This window comes from Haemaphysalis longicornis, unplaced genomic scaffold (assembly GCF_048455015.1).
Source record: "Haemaphysalis longicornis isolate Haplotype H1 unplaced genomic scaffold, Haemaphysalis longicornis Haplotype H1 scaffold_8, whole genome shotgun sequence".
Taxonomy (NCBI): Eukaryota; Metazoa; Arthropoda; class Arachnida; order Ixodida; family Ixodidae; genus Haemaphysalis; species Haemaphysalis longicornis.
In genome coordinates, this window is record NW_027526445.1 from 172,407,915 (window position 1) to 172,424,740 (window position 16,826).

At 48.7% G+C, this 16,826-nt stretch overlaps 1 protein-coding gene across 1 annotated transcript in view; it reads right to left on the minus strand.

The window, feature by feature from the left end:
* Nucleotides 1–16,826, minus strand: part of LOC144149134 (uncharacterized) — a 36,842-nt gene that overhangs the window by 9,166 nt on the left and 10,850 nt on the right. The window contains exons 2-3 of the mRNA XM_077680672.1: nucleotides 14,215–14,336; nucleotides 9,191–9,309 (exon numbers count right to left, since the gene is read on the minus strand). Coding sequence (XP_077536798.1) covers nucleotides 9,191–9,309; nucleotides 14,215–14,291 — 196 coding nt within the window. The 5' untranslated portion in view covers nucleotides 14,292–14,336. The remainder of the gene's footprint in view (nucleotides 1–9,190; nucleotides 9,310–14,214; nucleotides 14,337–16,826) is intronic.

Consider the following 16,826-nt stretch of genomic DNA (forward strand, 5'->3'; position numbering starts at 1 on the left):
ATGGATGGCGTTGCACACGTCCCTATAGCACCGGCTTAGCCTAGTGCCCCCAAACGACAAAAGCACCGGTAAAGTCAAAGGCAGTCCAAGACGTCGCAGGTAATCTATAGCAGCGTTCTCTGATGGTTAGAAAATCGGCGGCAAAAAAGGAAGAAATGTCCTTCGGATGAAGTTTCTTGGCAAAAGTGGCACAAGGGGAGGTTGCAGATTAGCCCTGTATAGGTACCGATTAAGTGGAGGCACACCACTGCGAAAAGAAGTCAGCAATACTTCGCACAAGGGAGTTTCGCAGATACTTCTTTCCAGCGGAACCTGAGATGTTCAAGATCAGGAGAAGTGTTCACACCGTGATCAGAGGCATCTTGATTCAACAGGTATTGGCGATAACGGGTAAACAAAAAGCAAGAAAACGGGGGAAGAACCTCTACAATCGGTAAAGCCAAAGCTTTTTAAGCTAATACGTCAGCGGTTTCATTGAGGGTTAACCCATGGTAGCTGGGCAGCCAAACGTGCCGAATCTCCCGCACGTGAATGGGGACGCAGGAATAAAAAGTTTTAAGAATAGGATGTACACTTTCCGAGGAGAGATCCATGCACACGGACAGGGAGTCGGTGAGTAACATTACGGAAGAATGCGCCGAATCGGTGATGGTGGGTGTTTAATGGCGCAAGGCCAACGAGGGCAGAGAGTGCCAAAACAGTGGATAGGTATAAGGAATGTAAAGTTAAACTGTAAAATCGTTTAACAAAACAAAAGTAAAATCAGTAAACGACAATGAGGATGGCTGGTGCAAAGGCCAGGTTGTGCAGGTGCATGGCATGAAATAAGGTTTAAAAACAACTACGCGTGATAGGAAATGAGGTGTAAAAACTTGATGTCACTAAGAAACCTAAAAGTGCGTTGTACAGGAATCACAGGATCATCCGCTAGAAAGACTGCTGGGTGTAGTGGAATGTGTTGTCTGTAGAGTTGAGGGAAGTGCTTGCGTCTTGTTGTGTGGAGTGATTTGCATGTTATAAGGACGAGATGTACGGATAGGCCCTCCCCACACCTGCTACACAGGGGTTTTGGAGATCCAGTGAGCAGATGGGAGTGTGTCGCATGTGTGCGGCCTGTCCGTAATCTAGCTAGGGCAACTTTGATGAATCTGTTGTGTGAGTCACTAGTGTATTGTCCTAAGTGTGGTTTTATTATGTGTAACTTGTTGTCTGTCTGTGTACTCCAGCCGGCTTGCCATGTCTTGCGAAGGTGTTGCCTTATGTGTGGCTTGAGGTCAATGTAGGGTATTGTTGGTATGTCCACTGTGTTTGCAAGTGCAGCAGCGGTGGCCATTTGATCCGCGGTCTCATTCCCCGCGATTCCCGCATGGCCTGGAGCCCAGCAGAGGATTAGTTGAAAATTTTTATCATATATAGAAATTATGGCATTAAAGACAAGATTGACAATGTGGTTTTTACTCGGTCTCTGTGAAGACAATTCACGCACAACGCTCATAGAATCTGTAAAGATGACAGACTTAGGAATTTGTTTTTTAAGAATGTGCTGAACGCTGAGTAGAATGCCATATGCTTCTGCTGAGAAGATAGTGGTGTGTACATTCATGGTTCTGCAAGAATTAAAGTTGGGACTGTGAGCGGATCATGAGACCGTAGTTGAAGTTTTCGAGGCATCGCTATAGAATTCGGCACATTTATATTTATCTTGAAGCGACAAGAAATGCTGCAGAATCGCAGCTCTCGGAACCCTGTTTTTATCTGTTTTCATAAAAGAAACATCACAACAAACAGGCTGCTATAACATGGTGGTATAAAATCAGAAAACGATGATGATGTGCATACATATAAAAACCCAACGGAAATTCTTGAATCTTCCTCTCTCACCCTCAGAGAGTAGGGCAAAGAAACAGATGGACTATTTGAGAATAGCTGAGTTGTAGATGTATCGTTGAGGACAGGTTTAAAAGGATGGTTATTCAATGATGAGACCTTAAATACATATAATTAATCTATGTACATTCGTTGATGTTTCAGGCACCATTTGTTACTTTCAGCCTACTGACTCCGGGCCGGGCTAGGGCGGAACGCACCACACGCAAGGCGCAGGCCCAAGTGGAGCACTGGGTCAAGCATTTGTAGTGCTGTTTTTGATGCCGACCCATGCACAACACTACCGTAGTCTAACCGAGACCCGCCTAAGGCGGTAGAGACACGGAGAAGGAGTTCTTTGTCTGCACCATAGGATTGGTGGGAGAGTACTTTGAGAATGTTTAGTGTTTTCAGGCATTGATTTTAAGTTGTTTGATGTGTGGAATGAACGAGAGTTTTTGATCAAATATGACACCTAAAAACTTGGGCTCTTTTAGGGGCAAAGCTCCTCAAGGTGTGTGTCTGTCCATCCTCGACGTATGTATGTAGCCACCTCAAGTTTAGTTCTTGGATTGTTTACTAGATGGCGTGGCTACCTCTAGTTTAGTTTTTGGATTGTTTACTAGATGGCGGTACTTGTATATGATGAAAAGATGCGCTTGGATTGTTTACTAGATGGCGTGGCTACCTCTAGTTTAGTTCTTGGATTGTTTACTAGATGGCGGGGAGCATTGTAATAAAATCCGTTCGCTGTTGGCGCGCGCTCGTAGTCGCCCGATGGATAAAGGCCGACCTCCATGCAGCGAAATGTAGGCGAAAAGGCGGCGAACGTCGCCCGGCGGCGGCCGCTCCGCCACCGGCGTCGAAAATACGGCTGTTCGTCGGCGATCTACGCGAGCTAGATGTCGAACGCGCGGCGGCGAACGCGACCGGAAGCGGCAAACTGCATTTTGAGGCCGCAGCCAATCACAGCCTCGTACTTCGTTGTACTTCCTGTCCTGTCTTCCATCGGCGGCGTTCGCCGGGTCACGTTGCATGGAGGTTGGGGTGGACGAAAACTGAGCGGCGCGTCAAACCACGGCGTCCGCCGCGCCAAGTTCGCCGAGAAACTTCGCTGCATGGAGGTCGGCCTTAATGCTGCAGAGCGGCGAGCGCGCAAGGCGGCGGCAGCGCGTGCTCGCAGACAGAATCCCGATGTGCGAGCCCGCGAGGCAGAAGCGCTCCGTGAAGCTGCGCGACGCCGCCGCCAATATCCTGCCGTACGAGATGATTTCCCCTCATGAGCTCCGCCCACTCATCATCATTCACCCCGTGGATATGCTGTGAATTTTTTTACAGGAATAGAAGCGTCATGAACGGTAATCTCAGGGTCCGCCTTAATCCCGCGCTTGCGGGAGAGCACAACACAAGTACTCTTTCTAGGGTTCAGTTTAAAACCGTTTGAGTCCGCCCAGCCAGCAAGTTTGTTCACCCCAAGCTGTACTTGGCGTCCACAAATTGAAAAGTTACAGGACTTAAAAGATATTTGAACGTCATTTACACATATAGAACAGGAAATGGTTGATGGCAATGCCTTCCGAAGAGAGTTCATCTTAACAATAAAGAGTGTACAGCTCAAGACACCACCTTGAGGAACGCCATTTACCTGCACGTATACATTCGAAAGAGCACTTCCAACCCTCACTCGGAAGGTCCTTTCCGACATGTAGCTACCGAGCGTGTTGAGCATGCTGCCGGAAACACCAAACGACTTGAGGTCACACAACATGCCGTACCGCCAGGCCATTACATAGGGCTTTTCCATATCGAAGAAGACTGCTATACAATAATGTTTATGAATGAAGGCAGCTTTTAGATACGATTCCAATACAACCAGTTGATCGTTGGTGGATCTCCCAGCCCTGAAGCCTGCCTGGCAACTCTCGACAACATCATTGTACTCAAGAAAGTACACCAGCCTCCTGTTTATCATCTTCTCGAGAAGCTTGCACAGGCAGCTTGTCAAAGCAATGGGCCGGGAACTGGAAGGAGAGGAAGCGTCCTTCCCCTCCTTCAGGAACGCCACTACTATGGCCTCCCTCCAAGACAGTGGAATGTGCCCCGAAAGCCATATGTTGTTGTATAGATGTTGGAGTGTTTCACGAGTGTCTGGGTGTAGGTGTTGTAACATTGTGTATGTGATTTTGTCTGCCTCTGGAGCTGAAGGCCTACATGTGGTCAGAGCGGCCTTCAGCTCACGAATTGAAAAAGGAGAATCGTAGGAAGTGTGCGACTTGTTATTACGAAGGGACTTCTCCGCAGATGTTTTGTGTTTTATGAAACTGTTTTGGTAGTGTGCTGAACTGGACACGTGTTCTAAATTTTGTGCAAGCGTGTCAGCCTGGTCTTCGAGGTGTCCCCTGTTGTGCTAACCAGGGGCAGGCTGTGTGTCGGTTGTCCTTTTAGTTTGCGTATTCGTGTCGAGACTTTGTTAGTGTCGGTGTACGAGTTGATAGAAGGGAGGAAGGCGCGCCAACTATCCCTTTTCGCCTCACGACGCACACGCTTCCCAAATCATTTGCCCGTTTAAAGCAAATGAGATTATCCGACGTGGGGTACCGGCGAAGGACACCGCACGCCTTGTTCTGGGCCTCTCGCGCCCGCCTACAGTCCTCGTTCAACCAGGGCCTCCGTGGGTTGCGGGACGCACTGGAGGCCTGGTAAATGGTCTTTTGGCAGGCGTCGAGAATGTGCACCATGATGAGTTGGGCAGCTTCCTTCACGTGTAGGTGTTTTATAGATGTGTGGTGTAGTTTAGATGTTTCTTTAAATGTACTCCAGTTTGCTTTTGATTCATTAAACCTGTTATGGGAAGATGGACTGCTTGGGCATCTAGCTATATACGTTAGTGAAGTGGGGAAGTGGTCACTACCATATGGGTCAGTGCCCACGCCCCACTCAAGACTGCCCCCACATAGTCAGGTAGCAAGAGGGCCCTGCGTGGCACCCTGCTACCTCCGCCGGAGACTTCAATAAAGTTCACTTCTCTCTCTCTCTGAAGACATGGAAAGAGAATTGCAGAACCAATAGCCAAGTCAAGATGTATGTATTGTGTCCTAAGTTATGGTATGTAGGCTGTGTTTTGTTCAAAAGGCATGCTGCTGAAGATGTAACGAATTTATCTATCAGGCGACCTCGGGCACCTGTTCTGGAGGAGCCCCAAAGAGATTTGTGTGCATTGAGGTCGCCTGTTAGGATGTACGGTTAGTCCGCTGGTCGACCAGCGCCTCCAAGTCAGAGCTCGAAAGTGCATAATCAGGAGGAATGTGCATGGAGCATACCGTTATCAATCTATTGAATAATCTTGTGCGAATTGCTACAGCCTCAAGGTCAGTGTTCAGTGTGACAGGGTGGAATGCTAAGGATTTCCGGGTGATTATGGCTACACTCCCCGAAGAGTGTGTGCAGCCAACCTATCCTTTCTGAATACCATGTACCTACTTAAGAAATTTGTCAGTTTGGAATTGATGTGTTTCCTGCAGACACATGACATTTCGCTGATTGGTATGCAGCATGTCATACACATCGTCACGATTTTTAAGGAGGCCTCTGCAGTTCCATTGAATTATGTTTTCTGTTCCCATTATTTGCGTTTAAGAATGAAGTGTGTGAGTGAGTGAGTGTGCGTGTGCGTGTGTCTGTGTGCGTGTGTCTGTGTGCGTGTGCCTGTGGGCGTGTGCGTGCGTGTGCGTGCGTGTGCCTCTGTGTGTGTGTGTGCGTGCGTGTGCGTGTGTGCGTGTGCGCGTGTGCGCGTGTGCGCGTGCGCGTGCGTGTGCGTGCGCGTGCGCGTGTGCGTGCGCGTGCGCGTGTGCGTGCGCGTGTGCGTGCGCGTGTGCGTGCGCGTGTGCGTGCGCGTGCGCGTGCGTGTGCGTGTGCGTGTACGTGTGTGTGTGTGTATGTGCGCGCGTGTGTGTGTGTATGTGCGCGCGCGTGTGTGTGTGTATGTGCGCGCGCGTGTGTTTGTGTGTGTGTGTGTGTGTGTGTGTGTGTGTGTGTGTGTGTGTGTGTGTTCATGTGTCGTCGTTCGGGGCTGTTACTCTGCACTCTGTTACTCTGTTACTCTCCACTCTGTTACTCTCCACTCTGTTACTCTGTTACTCTGCACTGACCCATATGGGCCTTTCCGTAGGCTTGGATGTAGGAGGCCGCTCCTTGCGCTGCGTTGCAGGAAGAACGTCCCGACATCCATTTCCTCGTCAGATATCAAAGCGGTGCCCGACGGCCCCAGCACCACGGAATTGGTCCCCTTTCAGGAGCCCTTCGTTTGAGCCGCCACGGCCACAGGCGTCGGGGGCGCCAGAAGTGGCACGGGCGGTTCGGTGGTGGTGGAACCCGATGCGCGGCCACCGGTGTCCATCCCCACGGCACCCTCCAACGCACTGGAGGACGGGGAGGCAGTGGCGGGAGCGGCATCGGTCCCGACAGAGACAGTTGGCACCACAACCGCTGCTGCCTGAGCAAGCTTCGTGGTGCCGGGTTGGGCTGCCTGAAGCAACCCAGCGGGGGGCGGGGGAAGGACCAAGTCAGACTCGCTGAACTGGGTCCCTGTGGAAACCAGGCGCCGCTCCGCCCCTGGCGAGCTGCATCGGCATACCTTCCAAGGGGAGAAGAGGCGAAACTCTTTCGCGCCTCTGGGAAGGTGATGTTTTGATTGATTGTAGGGTTTAACGCGCCGACGCAACGCAGGCGATGAGGCGCGCCGTAGTGGAGGGCTCCGGATTAATTTTGACCACCTGGGGATCTTTAACGTGCGCCGAAATCTCGTACACACGGGCGTTTTTGCTTTTCGCCTCCATCAGAAAAGCGGCCGCTGCGGCCGGGAATCGAACCCGCGACCTCGTGCTCAGCAGCGCAACGCCTTAGCCACTGAGCCACCGCGGCGGGTCGGGAAGGTGATGTTTTCTGTTACCTCGAGATTGATTATTTTCTTTTCTATTTGGAACGTTTCGCATTTCCTGGAGTAGGCCGCATGTGGGCCCCTGCAGTTTGCACAAGTGAGGATGTCAGAATTACATTTGTCGGTGGGGGGTCCTGCGCGGCGCATTTCGCACACGTTGTTTTGCCGCGGCAAGAGGTTGTACTGTGCCCGAACCGCTGGCACTTGAACCAGCTGCGCGGGTTCGGAATGTAAGAACGAAGGGAGCATCGAATGAAGCTTGCGTTGATATTTTCCGGAAGCGAGGACCGGTTAAAGGTCAGGATAATATGTTTCGTTCGGATTATGGTATCGTCCCTGCGCATCGTGATGCGGCGCACAGCTGTGACGCCATGATCCTTTAAACCTTCAAGAAGGTCAGCATCTGTTTCCGTAAGAAGATCTTTCTCAGAAATCACACCCTTGGAGCTGTTGAGGCTCCCGTGGGGTGAGACCCTGATGTCCAGATCTTGGATGAGGGTTTGTGCAAGAAGAGTGCGAGCTTGTTGTTCGGCATTGAGTTCTACAAGGATTTCTCCCGTCCTGAGCTTTTTAGCTTGATACTTTCCACCTATTGTGTTTTGCAGGATTTTCGAAACCAAGAATACAGACAGGCGACAGGCCTTGCTGGCAGACCTTGCTGACAGCGACAGGCCTTGCTGAGTCAGCTGACTCGATCACAAGAAAACGAGAGTAGTTATTCACATTTTTTGAAAAGGCAGTTGTTGAAAGAGGTGGGACTGAAACTTCACTGCGGCCCCTTTTCGGAGGCCGATCACGTTTGGGTTGGGGTTTAGATAATACCATATAGCATAGTACAGAAGCAGGGGACGGGGGAACTTCCTTCGGTCGGGTTACCCTCATACCAAGAGAGGTCCCGAAGCTCCCTGCCTGGTAAACAGACAGGGAGCCCATCTGCCGGAGCTTGACCTGAGCTCCGACGGCCACCGTTGGTGGTTTCTGCCCTTCATTTCACAACGCGTAGCCACGGTAGATTACAGCAAGAGTATGGGGGGTTGGGGTTCGCGGTATCGCCAGTACCGTCACCAATATTGCACAAGGTACCCAGTGTGGGGGAATGCTCCGAATCAAGTTTCAGGATTGCAAGAAGAATCGCCAGAAATTCTGCATAAAAAATTGAGATGAAATCTGGTAATCGCAATGAAAAAGAGCAGTTCAAGCCGGAGAGAAAATACCCACCCCAACCTTCTCGTCTTTTTTCGAAGCGTCAGTTGCAACGAACACGTGGGATGGGTATTCGGAAATATGAGCCAGGAGAAAGTTATTGATTATATTAGTCGGGAGAAGCTTAGCATTTTTCGTAAAAATATTATCAAACGAAATCCTTACTACTGTCGATGGTAACTGCAAGGCGGGAACTGAAAGGAGGGCGGTGTTTATTGGACTAAGCAACGAATTTGAAAAAAATGATGTGTGGGAGCCGGATACGAGAGTGCGCACCGCCCTGTATAACCGTCTCTTTGTTCGCTTTCGTTTCTTTATTTACGGGGAGAATTAAATCCGCAAGAACACTGGCACCGCATCACAGCTTCCATAAAAAAAAGGCTCTGCGTAGCTGGTGTGCAATTGTTCTACTCCTGTGCAATCACGTTCAAGTTTCACACGCCACACAATATTTTTCAGCTTTTATGTTTCCAAGTGATAATTTCGTGAAGTTTCTGAAGCGGGCACATTGTCCCTGAAAGCTCTGGATTGGTGGTCAATCCCCCAAGTAGTGCATGTGTCCCAAGAAAGGAACAACAAAGGCAACTTTTGTTTTAAGCTGGCGACGGGCGTAAATAACACAGTTGGTGCATAAATAGCATAGAGGACCAGGCTGCTGCTCTACAGACCCAAGTTAAAATTCTTTATTTTCTCTTTAGAGCGGTGGCCGCTTTCCTAACTGGACAACAAAAGCGACCCTTTTTTGTGGAGTGGACATTTAAAACACTTAAACAACATTACTTATCGTAAAAACCAGTGACAACTAACCAATCTCGCGCTACATTGGAACACCTCAGTACTTCCATACTTGTTATGTTGTTTGCAGTTCATGATAGATGACGGCTTGAAGTGTAAACAATGAGCCTACACTTAATTCCTTGGAACAAATTCCTTCGTTACACGTAAACTTTTGTTCATCTATATTTAGTACGTACGTAGTATATTTTATTTGTTCTCCTGCCATGGTGCTACAAGAGCTACCTCAACAATTTCCTCTTGTATCCGATTAGTGTTCCTTTAGCACCGTTGTGTCTTTTGTATAAAGCTAGTCGTGTATTGCCTGCATTCTGTACTACGTTTCCCCCTATCGGGCTGTAGCCCTTCCGGTCTCTAAGGATATTGGAAATTAAAAAAATATATACTTACGGGAGGTCATGTAGCACACGATTGCACCATCTTTGCATTTGCCAGTCGGATTCCTTGAACTTTGGATCCAGAGTTTGCAGTACGCATCGGCAATGCTGGCGGTGCATTCAAGGGTGCTCCTAAGAAAGTTGCGCGTAAAGGAAAGAATGCCTTAAATAATCTCAGGAGTTAAAGCACGCACAGTACGTAATTTGGTGCACAATTTGCTTGTAGATATTTTTGTAGACAAGTGCAAACAATCCACACTTTGAAGACTTCGTAGATAAATTTTCTCATTCCGCTTGATTCGCAGCACTGTTTTACAGTTCAAAAAAGTATTTCAAGCTTTTGAAACGTTTAAATTTACAATAACGGAGGAATAACGGAGCTATAGAATCCGTCATGCCTTAAAGAACTTCACAGCATGGCAAGTCATTGTGGTTGGCTTTTTCTTACAGTGCAGGGAAGCGTAATATGTGCGAACTTTCCGCAAAACAAGACTTCTACCTGTGGTGCAGTATGTTAGCTGAAGTGGAACGCACCTGTGTAAAATTTATGAGCGCAAAATAATTTCCCGTCCACATAGTGGCACCAATGAGGAGTTATCACTAGTTGGCTTTGAATACGTAAATGCGCATACAAGCCGCTACCATACCTACCACCTTTTAAGTGACTGGAGGGACCAGTAAAAAATACTTGTTGTATTCGCAGCATGTTAAAGAACCAGCATTTCGTCATGAAAATGTAAGCTACTTTGGTCGTCTGCTTTGCAATCATGTCTTAATATTTGCTTTTTAATTTCTTGCATTATTTTCCTATCAACCAATAGTGCTCGCCCATTTAGCTAGAGCATTGGGGGAACAGGAGAAAAGCAGCAGGCTTTCAATTCTAGAACAGCGACCAGGCCGTACCAGATTAAACTAGCTTTGCGTTGTTGGAGGAGTCAGAAGACAATATATTTTTATGCCACATCTGGAGGCTCAACTCTCAGCAAGACAGCATAAATGATGAGAACATCAACTCTCAGCAAGACAGCATAAATGATGAGAACAAGCACACATGTAGAAACCCATGTCAAGCAACCCAAGTTCTCTAGAACATCAAAGCGCACCAGGCAAGCCTCAGAGCAAAAGCTATCTGAAATTGAAAAGAAGTTTTCGACAGGAGTAACATTCCTTGGTGCTTCGATGTCAAAGCCAAAGAAAGCCCTAACTGAAACCTCGGTAAAGGTGTGACCATACTAAAAGAAAGGAATGTTATCTGTCCGAGTAGTGGGAATAAAAAAATTGGGCCCATCTCCCCGCGAGGGGGACTCGAGTAAATGCGTCGCATAGGGGGTGGGTGTATTGCGTTAACGTTTAGTGTTTGGGGAGTTGGTGGTAGTGAATGCGTTGTATCAGCAGCTTCTTGACGTAGTTTGAATGAGTCAAGGATATAAGGCGCGTTCGTAGCCTTTGATTCTGTGTAGGTTTTGAGGCGCAGTGGGAAGAGCACCATGTACCTCGCGTTCCGCCCACAGGTAGTGAATGCGTTATATCAGCAGCTTCTTGACGTAGTTTGAATGAGTCAAGGATATAAGGCGCTCTGGCACACCAACAAGAAATAAAGCCTTTTGTAATGAATAATAGAAGGGATAAATACCGTGCTGCAAAGTCAATTGAGGAGAATATCAAAGGCGATAGATAAACAAGACAGTGAACCAAAAGTCGCTCACTGAGATGTAGAGATCACCGTATGTACGGTGGCGCAGATTTTCAGAGGTATGAACTGCAAGTTGATAATGCCGCGGTCGGATCTAAAGGGCAAAGTTGCAGGCTCGGTAAAGCTGTGATTGTGCTGTGGTCAATCTTAGTCGAGAGGGGCAATATGCAGACAGCGAGATGGTGTTCATGTGTGGCAAAACGGTAAAGTTCGAGATCTTTGAATCGGTAATCACGGTAGGAACGAATACACAGCAAGACCGCGGTACAACCAAATGTTTAGAAAACGAAAGTGAGAGAGTTAGCCTAAGAATGACTGAAAACCATTTATTTTAGGGGCGAATCACGTTAAGGGCTCCGGCTGTCAGCGTCTCCTGTGTCATCGTCTCATGTCGTCACGGTAAATCAAGTTGTCAAACGACGATAAAAAAAACAAGGGTATCATTGATAAAACCGTGTCGAAATAAAATAACATGATTAACGGAATTGGAAATACAGGAATAACCCGGATTAAATGGCATTAATATAAATTTGTTAAATTCTGTCTCGAAATTGGTTTCAAAGGCCAGGTTTATTCCTGTAAAGCATACTTCTTAGCATGCTGCGGCATATCACACGTAGACAACTTACGGCCAGTCTGTCCCGCATCTAATTGCTTACATCCGGTTCAATCCAAGAGAGGCCGCCATCACCTCAGCAAGCGAGCGATTGCTCCTCCAACCGGCGCTTCTCAGACGCCCAATGAACGCGCGCCGTGAAGCAAGTCAGAGATTTACAACATTTGCGTTCACTTATGCAGCGCATGCTTCGCCCCTCCCCAGGTTTCACGTTAGTGGAGATGGCCTGGAATTATTTTTCCCATGCCTAGTTTCACCTGGCTCTTGGGTCCGACACCTATTTCATACGCTTGAAATCATCCAGACGAAATTGTATCCTCCAGGATACATCAGCATCGTACGCTTTAGCGGAAGCGGCCCGTCAATTCTTCCGCATGCGTCAATAATACCTGGAATTTTGCACAGATGCGGAGACGTTTCTTTGGTTGATTGAAACGGTGGTTGCTTCTTTGACGGTTTGAGTTCGTGATTTTGCAAACCAGGAAGTCCTTAATACTTCCCTAAGCCTGATTGAGAGGGCTGTTCTTTCCAATGGCCGTTGTAACCCAAAACCCTTTCTTACACGATATTGTTGGCTTGAAAGACAAGAAAATCAAATACACTTTCCCTTCCACAAACCCCGTAAGGCACGAAACATTCTTTGTAGTGCTTTGTGCTCTAAGTAAATATCGCTTTTCCTGTGGCCCGTAAATACATTCTTAAGAGTAGTCTATGCGAGAAATTGTATTGTCGACCGCAGTGCAATGGTTACAATAGGCTGCTGACGCCTGCAAGTTTGCATCGCCTGCGCAAGGTGTACTCAGGGGTTTCGAACAGCCAAGGTGCCTGCTCACACATAAGCACGACACTGACGCAAAACAGCTGAGAAATTCCACATGCAACATCGACAGCGTGGCAATTTCATTGCGTAGCTCCAATCACTTGCTCTCTGGAGATCTGCCCTATCATAAATGCACGCCCCCAGAATATTCTTGTCCTACACTTTCCTTGAGTACGGTAACTGCAGCCACGGCATTCCAGTAAACTTTTTAACTGTTTTTCGGGATTCTGCGTGTTTATCGCACATCCCATGCCGTCTTCCTTTGTAGCGACTTATAGGTTGCTGCATCGGCACGAATAAAAAAAATTTTAGTTTGTGCTTTAAGAGCCTGTCAAACTACTATGGGGCTCCTTACTATGATGCTATGAAGTGAGTTTGTATATCAACAAGGGTAGCTTTTATTCCCTTAATTGGGCTACGGAATGGAGAAAAGAAGCCCACGAATCCCTGTCTATACATGAGAAAGTTCCGGCCCGGCTGCTTTCAATGGGAGAGAGTCCGTGAGCGATCTCAGGGAAGTAATATGTGCCGTTCAGCCCAAATTCAAGCTAAAGGGACACTAAAGGTAAAACAAGTTATAGAGTATTGCATACTAAGGTGCTGCAAATATAAATACTCCATTCTCGCAACTTCGAGTTGTTTAATAAGGCAGAAAATGCCAGAAACTGGAAAACAGGTGCCGACGCACCGTAAGCTTTTGGGTACTGCAGTTTGTGGCGTAAAAAGAGTTGTGAAGGGCGAGAGCTCATTGGAGGAGCATCCGAAGATATTTTCCTGAAATTAACAGTGGCTAAGTGATTGGGCACATAAAATAAATATAAATTGCAACTTTCTGTGAGCTCATCTTATTTAGAAAACACAGACTACAACCTTTATAACAAGCAAGAGAGGCAGACTTCTTCCCTCACTATTCACTCAGCCTTGCAGTTTGGGTTTGGAAAATCATTAGTGCGCAATTAGCCATAACCTACGACGGTGAACGCCTGAGATTCGCCAAGCAATATCCCCGGCAGGAAGCGGCTAAAGCCCCAACACTAAAAGAGGCAAAATGAACAAGGTGCACTCAGGTAGTTAAGCGACCCGCCAGATTTCAAAGCTCCCGTTCTCCACCCGCGGATTTTACTGTCAATAAAGTGTTCCCGTACCTGGTTCGAACCTATTCGCCCGTAAAATGTACAGTACTTCCTGCAGCTGGTTAGCTGACCGATCGGACCATGTGCTCTTCCGTTTGCGCAAGCTGCTGGTGTAAATCCGTAAAGCATGCGTCGCTCTGCCCTTGTTATGTTTCGCCAGTCAGGGCACGGGCAACGAATTCTACTCGACACGGCTGCCGCGATAAGAGAGTTTTTTCCCCCGCTAGAATCAGACGAGACAAATAAATATGAGACTCCTGTGATTGCCGGATGAGGTGAGGCGAAAGCCCCTGCCTGAACCCCGCTAGCCCGGGGCGACGCCCATGATATTCGAAACGGTGGCTGCCGCTTCAGAAGGGGCTTCGCCCGTATCCGGCACAATGGCGTCACGGAGGACGGTATAGGCAGCCACCCCGGCCGCTCGAGCAATCAAAAGTATTTCATTCCGTCTGTGAAGAAATCATAAAAGTCCAAGCCAGAAACCTCGGCCAGAGAAACGCTGACGGGGTCGGCGATGGCTTGGAGATGTAAAAGCTACCTTTGCCGACGTGAGAGCGGCTAAGCCGCACTGGTGCCTCGCTCCTACTTTGTGACGCAAAGGCTAACGAAAAAAGGGAGAGAGATGATTGCAGTATTTACTTATTTATGAGCAAATAACGCATCGTTTCTCGCCGAAGAGAAGCCGAGACAGTTACCACACGTGCGCTCTTTCAGTAAAGAGAAAATTTCGTTCTGCGGGTAGTGTCGACTTAACAATAAGGTTAACAATGCTTACCTTTTAACTAGAGCACCGTGGGCCGGGAAGGCCAGGTGTACCAAGACAAGCCCAGAGAGGCCAAGTATATGAAGCATGGTGGCCTTTAGTGCACGTCCTCTTGTCCTCTTTCAGCTGGAGAGCTGAAAAAAATACAATTTTGCACCGCACTGCAACGGCTGCATATTAGCAGTTATGTGATCCAGTTTAAATTTGTCTCATACTGACTTGGAGTGGTAAAAGCCGACATCGCCTCCAGAAAACGTTGTTTATCTTGTTAACGCAGCCGTGTACAGCACACAAAAGCAGAATTGAACAGCACACGACTGCCTCTATGAATGGCGACCTTCCTATGAGAAAGGCGTCTATGGGAAGGAGCGCGCACATTTTGCTCAGCAGGGATAACCCGCGCTGTCAGATGGCAGTGACTTATGTCCCCAACTTTGCGAGATTTCCTCTGCGCGACTGCCGGCCCAAAACGTAGCGGACTTGCGAAACAGTAATGACAGTAACCATTCAGCAGCTATAGTAGTGGTCAAGTACGGGCCCTCGTATATATTGTCACGTAGCCAAACACGACGCAGATGTCTTGAATAAACAACAAGTTTATTGGAGCGAACATTTGCGCCCCTAACAACTGAATAGAATACAGAGGCGGCGAAGCAGCGGTCAACAAAGTGACTTGCGCAGGTCAGTGTCGTCGAATGGAATGCCGCGGCGTGTGCTCTGCGGGCTTTTATCTTTCGGTTCAAGTGTTCCTGGAACCGTCGAGTTACATTCCCAACATTGCAGGTCAAAGAAGATTATTGTGGGCTTAGTGACGTTTGGGCGAAACAGTCTCCTTATCTGAAGGAGATAACCCGTGCGGCATAAACATAACGAATGGAAGACACGCTTCGCTCTGGACACAAATAACAGAGCCGGGCGTGGCCGGGCAGTAATACAAACAATAAATAAACAAACCCATACATGGTTCGCGGCATAAGCCCCCCCCCCCCCTCTAAGAGTGCATCGACCCGAAGCAAAAAGCAAAAATAAAAGACAGTCCGAAAAATAAAAAAAGTCCGTCATCTAGCATAGTAAGGTTTCAAGCGAACCACGTGGACGACTTCGGGCCGCGTGCGTCGTCGTGAAGTTCCGGAATCACCATCAGGGATCACCTCGTAGGTAAGTTGGCCGAGACGTCGTAGAATTTGCTAGAGTCCTAAATACCGACGCAGAAGCTTCTCACTTAGTCCGCGTTGATGGATGGGAGTGCAAACCCAAACACGATCCCCTGGCTGGTACTCGGCGTCTCGGCGTCGGAGGTTGTAATGCCCGGCATCCACCAGCTGCTGGTCCGTTGTACGAACTCAAGCGAGCTGGCGGGCCTCCTCCGCACGCTGAAGGTATCCTTGTACGTCGGGGTTAAGTTCGCCGTCTTTTGCATGCGGAAGCATGGCATCAAGCATCGTAGTTCGTCGTCTTTCGTAGACAACCTCGCGGCGTCATCTGCGTAGTTTCCTGGATAGCCGTGTTGTACGCAAAGATGACATACGGGAGCACTTCGTCCCAAGTCTGATGTTCAACGTCGACGTACATTGACAGCATATCCGCGATTGTCTTGTTCAGACGTTCTGTTAGTCTGTTCGTTTGGGGGTGGCACGCCATCGTTCTTCGGTGATCCGTGTTGCTGTAGCGTAATATTTCTTGCATCAGCTCCGCAGTAAAGGCCGTTCCGCGGTCCATTATTAGGACTTCCGGAGCTGTATGTCGCAGAACAACTTGGCTGATGAAGAACTTAGCGACTTCTTGTGCAGTACCCCTCGGAAGAGCGGCGGTCTCTGGGTAGCGTGTCATGTAGTCGGTCGCTACAACAATCCACTTGTTCTCGGATCTGGATGTAGGGAACGGGCCAAGAATGTCCTGTCCAATCTGTTGGAAGGGCTTAGATGGGACGGCGATCGGCTGCAGAAGTCCGGCGGGTCTCGTCGGTGACGTTTTTCGTCGCTAGCAATCCCGGCAGCTCCGGACATAGTGGGTGACGTCGGATGCAAGGCGGGGCCAGTAGTACTTCATCTTGATTTTCCCCATTGTGCGAGCTCTGCCGAGATGTCCAGAAGACGGGTCGTCGTGGCACGCTTCCAAAACTTCGTCACGAAGATCTGCCGGGATGACAAGAAGATAATTCGCTCTCGTTCCGAGGCTGAAATTCTTCCCGAGGACAGAGTTTTTCAGGCTGAATGCAGGTAAGTTGCGTTTGAAGGCCCTGGGCTCGGCGACGTTGCATCCTTGGAGGTAGTCGTTCATGACGCGTAGATCGGGGTCGGCACGCTGCTGGGCGGCCGGGTCACTCTCAGTCACGACTCCGAAGAACGCGCTGTCTTCTTCGGAGTCCTGTCGTGGTGGGTCGACGTGGGCGCGGGACAGGCAGTCGGCGTCGGAGTGTTTCGTCCCGGATTTATAGAATACTGTAACGTCAAATTCTTGGAGGCGCAAGCTCCACCTACCAAGACGGCCAGTAGGGTGCTTCAAATGTGTGAGTCAACGCAGCGCATGGTGGTCTGTAACAACGTTGACGGTCTTCCATACACGTATGGGCGAAATTTCGAAATTGCCCATATAATCGCGAGGAACTCTTTCTCAGAGACTGA